Source organism: Chroicocephalus ridibundus, chromosome 3 (assembly GCF_963924245.1).
Source record: "Chroicocephalus ridibundus chromosome 3, bChrRid1.1, whole genome shotgun sequence".
Lineage (NCBI taxonomy): Eukaryota > Metazoa > Chordata > Aves > Charadriiformes > Laridae > Chroicocephalus > Chroicocephalus ridibundus.
In genome coordinates, this window is record NC_086286.1 from 2693908 (window position 1) to 2713015 (window position 19108).

A 19108-nucleotide genomic window follows, 5' to 3' on the forward strand; every position below is an offset into this window, starting at 1 on the left:
TCTGTGGTCTACACAAGTACCCCCAAGACTGCAGTTAAGTTTCATGACAAGCATCCCCCCCAGTAAGAAAACGTATTCACAGATGTCATTTTGATATAAATGAGTATTTTGCAAGTCACTTATCAGCAAGTGCACACAGGTCAATATATCCGTAACTATGGCCAGACACAACGTACGAAGCCAACTCACTTTGGCACTGTTGTTATGACTTAGTGAGCTTCCAAGATAGTGATGAAAATTGATCACAAATCTGATCAACTTGACCAGACTCTATCTACTTAAAATACTACATCAGCAGAGAAAGCATCGAGACTTACGACTTTAGACACTTTGTGGTAAAAATTTAATTTCAAAGATTAAGGAAAAAAAAAAGTAGAAAAAACCCACAAACACAACCAATTTCAACCATAAGTAAACTAGTTAATAGTGTATTCCTAACCGTGTAAGAAGTCAGAGACTGGCCCATGCAGTGAAGAATTTACTGCACTGACCATCCTTAAACCAAGCCAAAGAGCTTACTTTTATCCAGCTTTTGAGCTCGCGCTCCCCACTGCTATCTTATACTAGTTCCAAGAAGGAAAAATAAAGTTGTTCACACTCTTGTATCAACTGACGACTACTAGCCTAGAACACAATTCCACCATACACCTCTCCTCTCCAAAAAAACAGGCACCTGAAAAGGGTGGCATCAGCTGTACTATGTAAGCCTTTCACAGAGACCATTTCCCAAATTCCCCAGTAGATTTTGATGTTCTGGCCCTTTTACAACTTTTCTGCAGTTGTCCTCCCTTGCAAACATGCCGTTGCCTATTTCTAGCACTGTTCATAGCTTCTACAAGCAGAAAGAGTGTAGAAGTGAAAGCACTGTCGGTTTTGTTGATGCCCAGAATGAAACCTGATCACTAGATTTGCAAAAGACGACTCTGAAAAACACTAGTTTTTCAGTTCACACACCCCCACGTACACTTAAAAGAAAATATTTCACTAGTGGTGAAAACAAAGGGGGTTGTATTGTAACTTAAGTAGAATTTAATAGTTATCTGTAACAAATCAATAAACAGGCAACTGACCACTTCCTGAAAATGAAATTAAGCTCTCATTAAAAATTATCAAATCCCCCCCAAATGAGTTGGGAAGCACAATAGAGAGATAAAGACAATGAGTGTTGCACAACACAGGATAAAGCAGACACACTAAAACCATGTAATTTGTACAGTTCTTGTACCCCATGATTTCTTAGAGAAGGAACACAAAAGAGGCTAACAGACTACCTTCTCAGGAAAAACCCACTTGCAGCTTAAAAAGCTGGACTCTTTTAAGTGTAGAGAAATACTTCACATTTTGAGGGCACTAGTTTTACACAAAGAAATTAAAAGCGATGCACTTCTATAGCTGGAAGAATAAATAAAAAAAACCAAACACACCCCAAACTTTTTCAAGACTTGCAGAAAGCTCCAGTGCTGCAGTTGCTCTTCACAATCCTACCAAAAGCAGCTACAAGAAATCATCCTTGTCTGCTCATTAGCACAGCAGGTATGGAAGTAGCACATTCTCAGCTATTAAGGAATCTATGCAGTACTTAAGAACAGTGTATGTAGTAAGCCTTTTGGCTAACATACTTAAGACCACAGTGCTCTGCTTCACTTTAGTTTTCACCATAAACTTTTCCCTGTTCCTGTATACAATTACACAGATTAAAAACTCTCAAGTGGAATTCAATTAATAAAATAGCGCAAAGAATTTGAGGCTTCTTCAATCTAGTGCGAAGAGAGGCAAAAAAAGCATTGCCAATCGCTTCCTAGACAGGAACTCATGATCTGCATGGATGCCGATCTAGAAATCATGCCTCAATTGTCATGTGTTGTTGAAGTCTTATTTACAGACCTTCTACAAATTAGCTAAATAAAGGTCAACACTCAAAGGCGCTTTTTCCACAAGGACTTTTTCTGACAAGTTTCAACTTCTTCAACCACTTGTTCCCACACTAAATCTCCCAGAGGAGTTCTATACGTACTCATACAACTACATATAGGTAAACAGAGCAAGTATTACCTCTTCTAATACTACCTGAAAATAGCTATAATGCATTTGCACCAAATTTCCTCAAGAAGTTCACCTTTCACCATACACGTCAGATCTGGAAAATCCCAAAAGTAACACTTTGTAAAACTACAAATAAGCTGGGTATTGTAACCAAGTGTTAAGAAAACCACAGAGATACTCATAGTTCCGTGTCCATGTTTAGCATTCAGACTGCAAAAAAATTCCCACACAATGAAAGGAAGAAAGTAAAAAGAATGGCTTCTCACCTATTCACAGATTAGATTCTGGAAACTGCCAATTTGCTACACAAAAAAGTTACCACAATATATGCTTAAACAACAGAAATTAAATGGCCACAACTATGTTTAATTGCAGTACGCTATTATTAGTATAAGCAGCATTCAGTAATCATCACAATAACTTGCTCCTGAGGATGGTAAGATTATTTTTCAGATTGCCCCAGCATCCTGACAACTATAAACGCATAGCTTAGCCTGCAAAAATCCTTACTTATTAGCTAGCCAAGCTGGTAAAACTAACAGATGAGCTACATTAAAAAAAGGAATGAAAAAAAGAGTACATCATAAAAACCATTCTGTACAGAGAATCTTTCCCTAAGAAACTCTCTTCTATAAAGTGGGAGACTTAAGGACTTGTTGGAAGCACCAAGACACAGATGTAAGCACTGCCATATTCCACATGCAACTTCTGACCGTGATATTTCTCATCTTTTCTGAATCAGACCTGAACAGCCAACAAGAGAATACTTCCATCTATTATGGAAGCTTGTTAAAGGAAACAGTAATATGAAGACACAGAATTATAAATAAAGCAACACTGAAGAATTAAGCAGGGTGGAGGATAGAGAGAAGAACAGAAAGAGCATTCGAGTAAGCAGAACGGAAACTGAGAAATGGAAAAAAAAAATCACCAGCACAGAAAAATAACAACTTAGAAAGATAACAGAAGAGTTGCAACAAAAATGAGGTGCAGGATAGAGTATGAATATGATCGAGTATTTAGATGAAACTAAATACTCAAAGAATAAAATACAAGAAACAATAAGAACCAAGTAGTAAACACTGCTCTCCCCTTCCAATCTCTAAAATGCCAAATTGCAGACCGCTCATCACTTGTCCACAGAACACGATTCCAGGAAGCAAGATCTGCTTTTCTGACCCAATGTTACTTGAACACAGGAAGACAGAGGCAAACTGCAGCGGCACAGAGAAATCAAAGTCGCAAGGAATTAAAAGCCACAAAGTGAATAGTCAGTATTAACAATGAATAAATGTATTTCCCTGTTTAACGTGGAAGAAAAATAAGCAAAAAAGAATTCTACAAATTAAAAGAAAGAGTGAGCCTCATAATTCCCTGAAGCCATGCAAGTGCCCCCATGGATGACAAAACAGTCGGTCCCTCCAAAAGCCAATGGATCACCCCCGAGTCAGGCAGACGGACGCGGGGCCAACGTCTGCTCTCCAAGGTACTGCCCCCTCCTCCACAGCTCCCAAGCACCCTCTCACCAGTAACGTCCCAACCACAAGAGCATCTAAGGGCACTTAGAACAGCTAGTCTCTCACAAGAGCCAACACTGACAACATCCAGGATAGCCTAAAACACGTTATCTTGGACACATCTCAGGAACTGCTTGGGGCTTCCGTAACTTGAAAACTATCCTGATAGAGGAAAAGCCATACAGGACCAAAAGGTATGAAAAAAAGGAAATTAACAGGAAGTTTTCCTACACTGGGAATTAGATGACTTCAAGTTCTACACCAGTCAAGTATCTTTAAAAACAAAACAAAACAAACAAAACCCCAAAAAATCAAGGCAAGGGTTGTTTTTCTTTCTTTCTCGAATTTCATTGAAGTTATTCACATAACTAAGCAGGAATATAACTGCGGATTCTGTGCAGACCCCTTACTAGGAAGGCCGAGAGCATCTACAGCATAAAATTTGAGAATCTCTACTAAAAAGGAATTAGTTTTCTTAATATTACATGTGGTAACTAATGTGAGGATGTTAGCTTTCATGCTTTCTTAAGCTTTAAGGATATTGTAACAAGTACTTATCCAACATAACATTTCCCTACCTACAAAGAGAAAGATCTCAGTAAATACATGTCAACTGTCCATAACTCACAGCAAAACTCAGCAGAATGGGATTTACATAACTAATCTTCAGCATCAGTGATCAAGCGGTTTGAGAAATGAGAAAGAACCAGTCTTCAGCAGCCTGAACAGGAAAAGTTTCAGGACAAAATCATTTTTGATCACATCAAACAACATGAACCAAAATCACTGCACAGAACAAAAGCTGAAATATCTTTCTAAAAATAGAAGACTTTTAGCTATTAAAGTCACAGAGTTTTCCCTTCAACTGCTTTACAAACAGCAAGTTAAAACTACTTTATCTTAGTGTCACCTTCCCTTTTGCTTTAGAAAGTTCACCCTTAGAAAGCATAGAAGTTCCTCCTTCCAGTTTTTTTTTTTCTCTGGTTACTCTGATTCATTTGGAGTAACACTTCACCACAGTCCATGATAACTGCAATTTGGCAATACTGCTATGAAGGAAAAGTTATTTTCACTTTCCTCTAAGTCTGGCTGCTCATCTCCTTGAAAGGGGTCAAAGACAAAAGTAAACATGAAACAATCACTGAATTTGAATTTTATAAGCAATTGAGCTTCTTTTCTTCAACAGGAGACAGTAAGATTTAGGGTAATGTAATTAATAAAGTTGGGCAGTTACCCCAATAATTCCTCCATAGAGTCTAAGCAGAGGTTCTGAACAAGGAAATAACATGTAAGTGGAAAGAAAACAGGAATCTTTAAAAAAAAGGCCAAAAAAAAAAAAGTGCGCCATGCAGAAACGACTGTTTTACAGTTTTGCACAAGAGGAATCGTCAAACAATCAAATGAAACACCAGATCTGCACTAAACACTAGGGGTAGTCAAATAATCAATACTGAAACTTATAGGCAACCACTGCACAAGTGACAGCAGTTCTTGTGGACCAAGTGATGGTAAGTATGCAATATTTGTAACAATCTTCTTATAACATATATTCAGTATCTAAAGTAATACACGAATATTCACAGCATAAAATATTCGTCCTCTCCAGATCCCAAAGAGCAAACTGAACGCTGCAACGCTCTGGAATACTTCAATTTCTTATCTACCTCAAGGTGAACATTGCCTCACTCAACCTCTAAGTCCACTCTTTGTACTTCCTAGATGCCAGAATTATGTGACAAGAAGTCAAGTCGAGCATCTTCAGCATCCAAACTCTGGGCTATCCTGAAGCTATACGAATAGTAAATAGTACACCGAGTTTTTTGTTTTGGGTTTTCTTTTTTATGTTTTACTAAAGGTTTAAGAGCAAATGTAACGAGAAAAACGGCCTGCAAGCTTGTGTAGTAGAATAATACCTGGAAGCCTCTACTCATCAATGTGAACTCATTTTATGAGGTTTCAGAGCTGCTAGGAAAAAAAATAAAATGGACTAAAGAGGTAATGATCGAAGCAAGTGAAGCAGAATGCTGGGAAGAAAACAAACTTAGTTCCCAGAAACCAAGAACTGGGAATAACCTAGGCCTACCAAAGTTACCTAAACCCACAACCGCTGCTGTATAATAAAACCTATTTATCCATGCTGTAATTTTTTTTTCTTACTTTTATAAAAACCAAACCAAACAAAAAGAACAAAACAGATCTCAACCAAAACCATCTACAGAGTTCTAAGTCAACATACAGCAACACCAGTTGCAGTCCCAAAGGGAAGCCTCTTAGGCAACCAAGACCAGTCAGCCTCTCTGGGACGTGCCACAGCCAGGACTACAAGCACAACTGACTCACAACCAGTCTGAGAACTAGATTTCCACTCTAAGCTAAGAAGAGGCGCTCCCAGGCACGCAAAGACAACCTTACACTCAACAAACGCTTATCACGGAGCATCATGTACTCTCTACTTCGAGGTGAAACCTGTGTAAGCGTCCAGTGATAACATGGTTCTATACGTAGTTCAAACTGTTACTGTGGCTTCAGGTGTGACACAGCGACCTGCAAGACTATGGGTGTAAAAGACTTGAGGTGGAAAAATCCATGTTTAGTGTTACATTTCTGTATTTTCTGGCTTACTTTAGGGTGAAGACTATCTGGATATCTGCACAGTGCCTAGCAAAACAGAACTATCCTGATCAGGGCCTCTGGACCACAGCATAATGTAAATATTACCAAAGAACAAATGTAACTCAATATAATCCCTCCTAGACTGACAAGAGCTGGCATCCAAAGAAACCAAGGAATGCACAGTGTGTCAATATCAGGGTTCATTTTGGGATACAGAATACTGTAAACTAACATTAAAGCACATAACGTCCTCCACACGTTTTTCCTGTAGAAAGTGGGTACATTTAAGTGAACCCCTATAATTAATGCCATAAGAATCTGTTCTTAAGTCTTCTATAAATAAGTGCCCTTATCTTTAAAAGTAAACAATTGTGTCTTCCTTTTTTTTTCTTTCTATTTAAGGCTACTAAAAATGTTTATGTTCTGGAAGATCATTTCAGAAATCAGACGAGACTGTATAAAGACTTCACTCCTATTAAACCCCTGCCTGGGAAAACATAAGTGATGCTAACATACCTAGAACACTCAGCGAGAAATTGTAGACCGTTTACTCTGAGCGAACAACAAATCGTCTTGCCATGCAAAAACTGCTTTAAAGCCTGGACATTTCATAGAGGAACAAGTGTTTCACTGAGTTCCTGGGTCAAATAACAACTTGAAACTACTACTGCTTCTCAGGAAGTAAGTTCAAGATCAGGGAATTTACTGGGTTTCATACTTCATATCAAATGCTGAAAAGAAAGATGCTGCAAGGGGGGAAAGGAAAAAAACACCCAAACAAACAACCAAACCCAACATTGCTGCTTCTGTCCATAAAACTTTGCCTGCTTCTCACGCTTAAGCATAGCAATGAAGCTTTGTGTTAAACATATATACGCTTACATATGGATCTAATGACCAAAAAATAATTTCAAACTACAGGTTTCCAGTTCCATAAGACCTCAGATGGCCCTCAGGAGTTCCACAGAAGCAAGCCCATTGACTATCTGTTACAAAACCAAGCCTGAGGACCTGGCATCTTGTAGTAAAATGAGCTCTAGGCAAGACATAACCCTGGGCCTACCCAAGATTGCTGCCAGACAAAAGCTCCATCTCTGCGTGTTGTTATGGGGTGTGGATTAATATTGTAGCAGTTTACAGTGGGACTAATATGCTGATAATAAAAATATGCCTGGCTGTTTGCAGAATTGTTCAATTCCACCCTTCTGTCATCCATAAACTGGTAACTTCTTCTGAAGAAAACCGGAGCTTCCCACGTGTTCTTTTCAAAACAGTACATTAAAGAGTTGTTAGTCAATTCACTTTTTAAGTGACCTGTCATACAACTGATACCAAATAATTATTTTGTAAACATCAGGGTAAACGAAGACAAAGGGTGGTATGTGTTCTGTGTAGAAATATTTAGTTTAGCAAGAAATTTCTAAAACAAACTAGATTATGTTTCCTGGACCTCTTTCAAAACACTGTTTCAGTAGTTTCAGTGAAGAGGCGATCCCAAATGCTCAGCGGGCAGAAAAGGAAACTGCTGGCAGTCTCTGGCTCACACATTTTGGGCATGACCTCATTCTTTACTACCACTTTTCATTTTTGCTGCAGTGTTTTAAAAACCAAGGCTTGACATTATCTTTGCATGCTACCTTTAATTATTACTTAAGAAATGCAAAAAACACAACTTGAAGTTATAAAAGAAAGCATACCTCCCTCATAACTCATTCTCATACAGTGAGAAGGTAGGTGGCACACACAATGCACCATCATATATGCCTTTGTATCCAAACACACACACAAAATAGTCATGCTTATTTGAAGCGTGCCAAACCTAATGTTATCTGACCAGCTTTTTTGTAAGTTAACTATATAGCAATAGTAGTGCATAATTTCCCAAATAAATTTAACTTAAAGCACCAAATTTCCTTTTCATAAATGGCAGGTTTATATCTTACGTTATACAGAACCATTAAATTATCCATACCCTAGTTACGTATTTTTAAAAAATTGTTAAAGTGATTTAAGACATTGCTTTATCTATAAGGGAATATCTAGCTGCCCAATTACCTTAAAATGGTTCTAAAAATAAATTCATACTGGTATTGCAGAGATTTCTTGAAATATCAAATTTAATGTTACAACTCTTTTTTGTTTGATCATACCAATCTTGATCAAGTTTAAACAATGATTATTTATCAATCTATCAAAACTAAGCGAAGTTATCTCTTCCAACAAGCAGTTGTCATCAGTACACCATTAATAGTTTAGTCTTATTTTGAACCTACTGTTTAAATAAGCATTCAATCTATAGTACCAGCATATTCTCCACCGCTCCAGTTGAGAAAGATAAGATATACATGCTAAATTAAGTAAACATCACACAGATTGTTCAAAACAAGATATTGGAATTGCAAGCTTAGCCAAACTTGGCAAACAATTTTAACAACCCAACAGTTCTCCGATGTTAACCTTTTAATCTGATTTATTCCAGCCTCTAGGCTCTCCTGAAAGTTAGTTTTACACATACGTATTTACTTTTCAAATAAAAAGCTGGCCATCACCTGAATATCATATTTCCCCAGCAAGAAAGAGGCCAACATTCAACTATCATAGTATCCACTAATACATCTTAGGAAAGAACACACACCACATGCAACTGGGCCTCACAAGAGTTAAGGAAAAGAAAACTCTATCCAAATCCTGCTCCAGGAAGCATTCTGTGCCTCAGTTTATTGGAACACAATTTGCCCCTAAGCAGACCGCAGCGTACAACCAGGAAAAATGCTTAAGATTGGAGATAGCTAAACTTCCCGCTAATCACGAACTTCAACTGGTAAGTTCGTTAAATTCCTCGGCATCTCTGGAAATCATGTTTTTTAGCCTTTGTTCATGAAGTAGTGCACAGAGAGGAGTCCCGGGGAAGCGGGGAAGGTACCTTGCCTGGCAGGGAGGGCCGAGAGCAGGTTCTCAGGGATACCCGAGGCCTACTGCGTAGGGGTAAAGGGGATTTCGTGCCCCGAATGGAAACGGATCCCAGCGGTGCCGGGGGAAGAATACCTGCCGTATTAACCCTCCCGGCTCTTTAGGGAACACCTGTAAAGAGGAAACTTCGGAAGGATGCAAGAGACCACCCCTGAAGTGAAGCAGCCGGCAGCTCCTTCCCCCCCCCCCCCCCCCTCCTTCAACGCCAGCCCGGCCCTCGCAAAGCCGAGCCGGGCTCCCTGAGGCGCCGGTTCCCTCACAGCCCGGCAGTCGCTTCGGAAAAAAATAAGTACCCGAAAAACCACCTCCCCCCCGCCCCACCACACCGCGAGGGGGAAGGGGGAGGCAGGATCACTCAGAGCCGCCTTGTCTGCCGCTTAAGAGGGACCCAGCCCAGGCCCGGCCTCCAGCTGCTCAGCAGCCACCGGAGCGGCTTCCAGGCACCTCCTCAGCCCAGCCGGGAGCCAGCTAGGCCCCGCTGCGGCTTTCCCGGGGATGCGGGGCGAGGAGCGGGTTCCTCACGCCGACGGCAGGGTCACGTCCCCGCCCGGCCCCACACGCAGACACCCGGGGGGCTGGCGGGAACGGGGGAGAGCGGGAAAAGGAGGGGGGGGGCGGCTCTGCGGAAGGCCCGGCGAGGACAGCCCCTCGGCGCACCCTCCCCAGGCCGCAAGTCGCCCGGCACGGAGAGGAGGGGAAGGGGAGGGGGGGGGGAGGAAAGAAGCCGCAGAGCAGGGCAAGCTCTCCCTCTATGGCCACCCCGCAGAGAGGTAACCCCGCGCCCAGGAGGCCCGAGCGGGGAAAGGCAAGGGGTTGGGTGGGGGGGGTAAGGAAGGAGATGGAGCGGGGTTATAACCCAGCCCGTGTAGAGGAGGGTACGTGGGGTCCCGGCCCGGGGCAAGGAGTGTTGGGGGGAGGGTAGCGGGGGAGGGCGGCCGCACTTACTCTCATTTAACACCTCCAGCAGCTCGGCGCAGCTCTCACACATTGTTCATTAACAGCAGCAGCCGCCGCCGCCGCCTCCTCCCGACCATTGATTGATCCACTCGGTGCTGCTGATTGATGATTGATGGGGGCCGGGGCGGGGGTCAGCCGGGGGGGAGGGGAAGGAGGGGGCGGGAAGGAATAGGAAGAGAAGGGGGGGGGAGGGGGAGAGGCAGGGGCCGGTCTGGGATCCGGGGGAGCGGGGGATGGGGCGGCTGATCAATGCAAATGAGCCTGTGGCGGCGGCGGTAGCGGCGGGGAGGAGAAGCCGAGTCACTCACTGGCTCCCAGTGACTCCACGCGCCGCCATTTTGCTGAGGGGGAAGGAGGAGGAGGAGGAGGAGGGGACGGGAGCGAGGGGGGACAGGGCGCTCGGGCTCAGCTCGGCAGTTTCCGACCAGGCGGGAGGCGAAGGTGGCCGAGTCCCTCCTCCCTTTCCCTTCGCCCCGCCTTCCCACCCCGGGCCGAGCGGCGGGCTGCCGAGCGGGGAGGAGGAGGAGGAGGAGGAAGGGGGCGGGCCGCGCCGGCAGCCGGGGCCCGGTGAGGTAAAATGGCGGCGGCGGTTGCGGCTGGGCGCGCGCCCGGGGTAGGGCGGGAAGCGTGTTTCCCTGCCCTCTTCCCGCCTCCCGGGAGGGGGGGGAATCTCCTCCAATAACGCTCCGCTGCCCGGTTACTCCCTTATCATTTTTTTTTTTTTAATTATTTTTATTTTTTTAAATGTATACGTTGGCCGAGCTGGAAACGGCCTGCCGGAGCGCGGCGGGCTGGCGAGGAGATGGGGTTGGCGAGGAGAGGGGGAGCAGCGGCGGCCCTCTGGGACCTCCGGCCTGAAGGGAGCGCTTGCTGCCGGCGGTCTGTGCAGGAAGGGAGCTTCCTCTTTTTCTAGGCGGGCCCTTTTCGGGCCTGTGGGTAATTCCTGACGGAAGAGCCTCCGTCAGCCATCTCCTTCCCGCCCAGCCGCGGCTGAGGGGAGCCGAAGGGACGGGCGGGAGCGGGGCCCCGCCGGCCTCCCGAAAACGGGCGGCTGAAGTGCTGCGGTAGCGTTGTATGCAGATAATTACGTTATTTTTACCTCATATGTGGACGAATATTTGAGCCTGCTTCCCCCCCTCCCCCGCTTTGGACGCTGATCTACTTTGCATATTAAATGTCTAATGGCAAGTACAACGTCTATAAACAGTTGGAAACGCTGGAAAATGAGGAGAAAGTCCGTCTCCTGAAATAATCCAGATTTCTTAACAACCGAAAAGCCTTCATGTAAAATTACATAATTTATGCTGATTTACAACTGCAGTTAACTCTTGGTCGCATTTTGACCAAGTTTTCAGACCCCCGGAAGACGCGTTTTCAAGCAAACAGCAATTTTACATACAAGGAAAACTGCGTGGTGTGTTTTTTTTGGGTTTTTTTTTTTTGCCATCTATTAGCCTTGCACACTCACACGCTCACTGGTCCAGGCACACGGAATTGGAATAGGCATCTGGTGAGGGATCCCGGCTGCTTTTTCTCCCCTCAGCAGGGACTTCCCTGGTACCAGGCAGCGTTTTTTATTTCTGTAGTACCACCCAGCGGCGAGGCGGCGCATTACTCGGAATGCCTCTGGTTTACTGACTTGTACATAGGATTAAGGAAACAAACCTATTAATAGCCGCAATGCAGATGCAATATAGCTTAGTAGAGGGTAAAATAAGTCAAAATTGCCAAATTAGGAAAAAAAAATGGAGGGCTGTTCTGAGTTCCTCAGTGACTGACTTAAATGGAAACAATATACGTAACTCTGTCATTGTGGAAATGCAGTTCTGTTTTTTTTTTTTATTTATTTCCATAAGCGTGTGTACACAGGCTGATAACACCACTGGTAGTTGTATACGTAGCCTCCCACTCAAGTGCACAGAACATTCTCCTAACAGTCCTTGAGGCATCAGTTTGTTAAGCTAAGCCAAAAGAAATCCACTACTCTTTAAAAATAAGAGACAAGTTATTGTAATCAAAAGATCTAGCCTCAGACACAACTACTGTGGAAGTCAGGAATATACTAGAATGATCTTTCACCCAGACTTCTTGTCACTACTTGTTTTTTAAATACTTTCCAAGTTGGGGTTATTCTTAAACATTCCCTGCTGAAATTTCCATTGACTGAATTAAATTAATAGAGAAAATTAACTTCTTTGAGACTCTACATGAGACGCGGATTCCTTTTTGTCTGTTACTAATTCACATCACGTGTTAATGCAAGTGTCTTTCAAAGAGGATTTCTGAGAATAATGAAGGACACCAATCAATACAAGAGACAGGAGGAGGACTGTGTGTAAGTAAACTAAAAAATTCCCTGAAACTTACTACTGATCTTTCTTGTTATATGTAACTTAAAGATGTTTTAATTCCTGACAGTCATAGTGAGAACAATATAAACAATGTATTTTCTATTGATAGAAATCTAACCACCATTAACTAGTTATTTAACTAGTTTAATAACTAAATCACCACACTGGTTTAGTTATTAAAATGACACAGATGTACTGGACCCTGTCGGACCTTTTTTGGCTGTGTGATCTCTTCCAGATAGCTTGAAGACTTGCATAAGGGAAGACTAAAAGAGCATTCCGGACTATCACCGCGATCACATTTTGCTCGTGCCTGAACTAAGGTACCAGCCACCTTTCTTTTCTACGGCACTGCTTTCAAAACTTTGGGATCCCTCAAAGGTGGACCAGGGGCTTTTACGTTGTGTGTACGTATAAAGTTATTTTTCACTTGATGTGCTTTCTTTCCTTCTCTGTGTCAGATTATTTCAGTTGTCTATCTTTTGTATGTCATTTTTCTTCCACAGCTTTCACGAGTTGTCTTTGCAATGTCTTACATGGTGTTTTCTGAATCGTATCAGTCGTCATGTGCTTGAATACCCTTTACTTCTTACCCTTATCAAAACTGAATTTGTGGAAGTAGGAAGCCAAGAGCTGTACAAAGAGAAACTTAGAAACTAAACTTCATCACACCAGAAAAATATAAAACCTGTATCTCCAAGAAGTCATGCTTACTCACGTCCTTAACCTTTAACATTGTATCGCACAGGTATTCCCAGTAGCGTGTAATCAGGCTGTACAATATGAGTGAGTTGTCTGCATCTGGCCAAAGACCACATTTTTTGACAGAGAGTGTAGTTCTACAATCTGCATAATCGGATTTGAATTTTCCCTTTTCTTTCCCCTCTTCCTTCCTTATACAGGCTTTGCAGTAAATTTCGTAACAGAACCAAAATCAACTGCCAAACCAACTTAAAAGATTGTTTTTCTGACCAATCAGCTCTTTGATCTGACTGCAGCACCACATAACCACCCGAGCCAGCACAAGGAAGGGGCCGTTTGTGGCGTGGCGTCACATGCCAAGCTCAATGAATACAACAGAAGAGTATGGGTGACCTTGAGTCACTCCTGCTTTTGTGCAGGCTGGAATATCGCCAGCTAAATTCTTTTTATTGCACACAATAATAATAATTTTTTTTTTTTTTTTTTTATTTTAAATGAAATGTTAGCTTCCAAACAAAAGGCAATGGGAGCTGTAACTGGCCTGGTTATAGTGGTCATCAGCCTCCCACTCTTCTACATGTTGTTTTTTCTCTTGACCTTTATTCTCTCCTCATGTGCCGTCCTTGCAAGGTCATTTGATCCCCGGGAGACCGTCGTTCCTTCCCTTGACTGTGATGCTCCTAATCTGGAAATATTTGCTCTGGTAAACTGCCAGCACGGTTCTTCTAGAGGAATAGCTTAGATAAACACAAGACCCGAGCAAAACTGAAATTCTTAATCCAAATTTAGGACTGGATTAAGAGTTTGGTAACATATATACATATACTTTTCCAAAGTTAATGATGTCCTACTATGTCCTAACACTGAAAAAATACTGTAATCCTGTTTTTCTTTAAATTTAAGATGGAATTCACCAAAAGAAAAACAAACAACCAGAACAAAACCAGAACCAACAGCCCTGAGGTGGATTAGGGGCTGAGGTGGTAAAACCGATCACTGCCCCTCTTCCTTCCTTGGGACACCTCAGGCCCTCCTAGCCTGCCTCGTACTTTCTATTTTTAAGTCTTCATTCTCTTTATGAACATACATAGTTGGTTGTTCAACCTCAGAATAGTAATTGTGGAACGTGAAAGACTTAACTGAAACGTTTTTAAAAAAGTTTTTTTTAAAACATCAGTCACATCAACTACTTTAACCAGAGCTTTGTCTTGTGGGGGATGAATGAATTATCTTCCCTTTGAACTTTCTGTTGCTCTGCTGTAGGTTCCCATTCCTGTAGCAGCGATAGGCGAATGGATTGCACGTTTGACTACCAGGGATTCCAGCAGAGTCTAAGAGGAGACGGGAGCTGTGACAGCTGGAAAGCAAGTGAGTAATTTCTGCTGTACAGAGGATAGTGTCACAAAGATGAATTCCAGCCCGTCCAGTTAGATCTGTTCTGGAATGATGCTGGGAATGGTTGGAATCCATTTCATAGGAAATCTTTCATTTAACTAAAGGAAGTAAGTCTCTGCTAACAATGAAACGTGGCCGAAGTGCAACAGCATCACTTTAAATTTACACACTTTAAGTTTCAGCACTTGACTTTCACTGCTCTGTTAGCATTTTAAACTTTTTAACAAGGTTCATGTCTAACTAGACTTTGATATCACAGCACCCTGTGAAGACAAATTAGTTTGTCTTACCCCAAATATTAGAGAATACACTCAAAATAATTTATAGCCCTATTAGGTCAAAAACCTGTCACGTAAGACTAGATGATGCTCACTGCACTGCCAAGCTACATTAAACAGCTTGCTCCAGAATCAGCTGTCTAACTGGCTGCTCAGCATTTTAGTAGGAAAATAGCCTGCATTCTAATAAACATTATTATCAGCTATTGGGTGTGGCAAGAATCAGGCTGTACAGCCAGGTAAACAGGGTAAGCTCCGCTTTGGGGTGGTTTCAGACCGCATCTTGGAGCCTGTCTCCGCAGCCGCAATCTTGGTTAAGAAAGATGGGCACACGCTTTTTTAGCAGGGCCCGTTGCAATAGGGCAGAGGGTAATGGCTTTAAACTAAAAGAGGGAAGGTTTAGACTAGATATAAGGAAGCTATTTTTTACAAGGAGGGTGGTGAAACACTGGGACATTTGTCCAGAGAGGTGGGAGACATTCAAGGTCAGGTTGGGCGGGGCTGTGAGCAGCCTGATGGAGTCGAAGGTGTCCCTGCTGATGGCAGGGGGTCGGACCAGATGGCCTCCAAAGGTCCCTTCCAACCCAAACTATTCGGTGATTCTATGGTTTGTAATTCAGTTGTTTTCTTTGAGTACTTCTGTACCCATAGGGGTCTGGTGGAGATTTGCTGTCCTAACTTGAGATTCAGTGCTACTAGTCTACGCTGCTATTTCCAGATGAGGCAGCCTGAGGATTATACCCACGTTCTCAGCTTCCTTCGGCGATATCCCTCACAGCATGTGTCAATCTTCATTTTGATTATTTCAGCCGATACAGTAGTCACACATGACCGGTCATCCCTTTGATTTGAAAGCAAGACAACGGCTACTTCAGCATCAGCACCTGAACCATCTTACCAGTCAGAGAGAGCCCAAGACAGCTGCTGCTTTTTTTTTTTTTTTTTTTGCTAATTTTGCTAATTGCAAAGATATGAGGCAGTTACGAAGCTTGATGCAAAAATGCTCAAGCCAGATGTAACACTAAAGAGATGCCACAAGAAAAAACTGGTGATTACTGCCTGGCTATACGTGTTAAAATAACCGGCAGTGGTAGTGAGCGGGCTGCAGTCAGCCCTTCGCAGCGCACACACACTTAAACCTTCTCATGTTGTCACAGCCGAGAAAACAATTTTAACTCCTCTCTCCATCCTCCAACATAAACTGGCCGACTTTTCCTGATAGACTTGGCCGATATTACAGAATCCACAAAAGACTAACGACAGACTTCTCAAGACTTAGAAAAAACCTTGAGATTTAAAAGAGCTAAGACTTAAAAAGTGTTCAACCGTAGAAAAACCAGGCCCTTTCACACCTTGGGGACTTGGAAGAGACTATCCAATGTATTGCTTAAAAAAAAAAAAGTGCTGTTTAACTTGCAAGGGGTAAATAAAAGGGAAAATGTGTCTAGAGTTCATCTTTGACTTCTGTCATTCATCCGTACTCCTAACATCCAGAACCTTGCTCCTCAACCCCATCTTTCCTTAGCGCTCTCTTTTCTTGCACCCACTCACAGCACAAAGCAGCGCTCACAGGTAGCGGAAACACGTGTACAAAGACCTATAGCGGCACGCGGGGCAGGTACATGTGAATGAGATCTGGGATTTCATGTACTTGGAGTAATTAAGGTGCATTGTATGTGCAATCTTACCTGAAAAATGAATCCCTCAGCTGGAATGGCTAAGCCTTTTCCCAAGGAACGCTGCTGGCCATGATCAGCCTTGGACAATGAAGCAAGGATCTCCTAAGTCTACCCAAAAATAAGTTCACTGTCAAGAAATCAAGCACAGAGGTGCATTCATGGAGAGGTATGTTCTTTTACTCATTTTTGGCACCAAAAGTTATTTAAAAAAAACCCAAAACCCTATCTCCAACATTTCAATTTTTGCTTCATAACGTTTGGAGACAAACCTACTAAGTGGGGAGAATGGGAAAAAGTCGGCTTATCTTCCAGCAAATGCATCCGGTGCTCCAGAAGTCTTGGACCAGTAACAATCCTTTCTCCAATGACAAAGGGAGTACGGGACAGACTGGCCCCCGGTCACAATACAGCACTAATGCAGGTTCCTCGTTTCAGTCACAGCTTCTCTACAGTTTTACACATTATTTTCAGCATCTTTTCCTAATCTTTTTTTTTTCTTCTCCATTAAGAAACCCACAGCTGAACTCTTATTGCCTTTCCAGTGCTAAGAACTAGTAAAGCCACTCTTAAAAGCTTCCTTGAGAGATGAGCATTTCTAAAGCTTTTTTTTTTGCATAAATATTAGCTTTATTGGAAAATAGTTCACTTAACCAATCAGATTAACACACACCAAATTATTCTAGTTAAAAACAAAACAAACTAACCTAAAATGCTGTGGAAAATAATCTGCTTCAGTTACAGTAGCAAACACATCATGGTAGCCTGAAACAAGTCCTCGGGGGTGTCTTCGTCAGCTAACAGGCAATCGAGTCATGTAAACACAGAAAACACCCGGTCATGTTTCTATTTCTGAATGCACCTGCAGTACATAGAACTGGGTTTTCTTTGAAAAAGTCTGTATAGAAATATGCACAAAACATTGGTTTACATATAGTTCCAAGTTACGTAGATGTTTAGATGATGGTTCATGCTTTTTATCCATATATTTCAATTTACAGAGTGTGCATTAGAACTAGAACTTTCCTAAGACGTACATTGTAATGATTTTGTCCGCATCCAGGATAACTGCCCTAGAGATCTGCACACACGCAAGTCAAATCTTTAACGGTATCCAGAACTCTGCATAAGCTGCGTTTTTATAGCATCTGCAGAGATCAGCGAAAGGCACCAATTCTTAAGATAACAAGTCAAGACCACAGGTAAGTTTTTTAGATCTAAAAGGGAAGCAAAAACTAAGATCAAAATTTTGTTACTAGATAATCCAAAAGGTATCAAAATAATGAAACAACTCTTCTCTTGAATCAACTTTAAAAATACATTTCATATTTGCTGAGAGGTTAGGTCAGATTTAATTCTTCGGTAAGAACCAGACCGCAAGCCTCAGACAAACTTGAATCCTAAATACGGAAAAGAATTAACACGCATAGAAGCATACGTGCATTTTTTTGTTCAAAACTATTTTCAATGCACTGTTAATGCCGCTGCATGTCAGAACCAATTCCGTATTTAGTTCTGTGACTCATGGGATAGGATCATTCGGACGTCGCACTATCGGTGGTATTTATTTCCATTTTAATAAGGTTTTCTTCTCTGCACAGCTTTTGATAATCTGTAGCTCTGTAACGCTGCGACTCGGCCTGGTCACAAGCCACTTAACGTCCATTCTGGACACGTCCTTCAACAGTACTTCACATATTTTAAACTGCCTATTAAAGATGATGCTGCCTTCACAGAGCGGAACAGAAAGCTATACATCAATGGGACAGGAAGACATGGAAAAGCTTAAATCGTGAGCTTTAAGGAGAGAACGAAATCAGTTCTGCAACTGTTGACACCACAAACATTTTTGGTAGGCTGTATTCCAAGTCCTAGCCATAAAGAGTCTGAGGAACCTTCTCTCCAAAGATTAGCAACGGCCAGCTCCCAGCACTGGTGTTGCCAAATGGCCTCCAGGCAGCAGCAGCTGTGCTTTTTTTAGGGCCAGCTCAGTAAAACAAACGGAGAGATGTTCATGAACAGAAAAGGGCCAATACAAAAAACCAGAAAGCGTTCTGGCCACAGCTAAATTCTACGGGAACACTGCTAACTCATGCACTTCTACGTCAAACTGAATACACAGCACAAAGTCCACTACAGTACGCAAACTTAGATAAAACACCTCCACAGACCTCGTTTGACAGCTCGGCGTGAATGGCTATACTTTGCATCGTAGTAACAAGGTTAAAACCCAAAGAAATGGAAAAACCTGGGGAGGGCTTAACATCAACTCTTAGAAAACAGAGACAAGACATTACAAAAACGGGGAAGCCAAGACTGTACATCCAATCTTTAGTGTTCATACTGCTTTTTGTATCCGTACTTCATAAGTCTGTGAAAATCATTTCATTACAAAACTTTAGGTAGAAAAATAACTGTAGATCTGGTCTACAGGTGTTAACATGTACTAGTAGCAATTGTTTAGTCAAGATACAGTGCAATACCTCTTTGAAATCCACTGCAAAGAGTCCACCTAGAGAGCGAGAGCACCTCGCTCCTGGCATTTTAGAGTAACCTAGTACGGAATACTTTCTTTATTCCTGGAGGTGAGTCAGAGCAGCTACTGC

The 19108-nt window shown here is 42.4% G+C and overlaps 1 protein-coding gene and 1 long non-coding RNA gene across 17 annotated transcripts in view; one reads left to right on the forward strand and one right to left on the reverse strand.

The window, feature by feature from the left end:
- USP34 (ubiquitin specific peptidase 34) overlaps positions 1-10588 on the reverse strand; it is a 136245-nt gene extending 125657 nt beyond the window's left edge. For 10 of the 11 annotated variants that reach the window (XM_063331211.1, XM_063331213.1, XM_063331206.1 and 7 more), the window contains exon 1: positions 10089-10587. In XM_063331211.1, coding sequence (XP_063187281.1) covers positions 10089-10131 — 43 coding nt within the window. In that variant the 5' untranslated portion in view covers positions 10132-10587. Of the gene's footprint in view, positions 1-10088 lie in introns of all 11 variants that reach the window. The other variant, XM_063331208.1, reaches the window with a different exon arrangement.
- A 96-nt stretch (positions 10589-10684) lies between these two features.
- Positions 10685-18245, forward strand: LOC134513977 (uncharacterized). 6 transcript variants are annotated; one of them, XR_010070592.1, is made up of 6 exons: positions 10685-12435; positions 12690-12858; positions 14417-14521; positions 16535-16671; positions 17566-17704; positions 18104-18245. It is a non-coding gene; the product is annotated as an uncharacterized LOC134513977 (long non-coding RNA). The 6 variants fall into 6 exon arrangements; XR_010070593.1 differs by lacking the exon at positions 16535-16671 and having other exon boundaries at positions 17504-17704; XR_010070590.1 differs by lacking the exon at positions 16535-16671.
- The last annotated feature ends 863 nt before the right edge of the window (positions 18246-19108 follow it).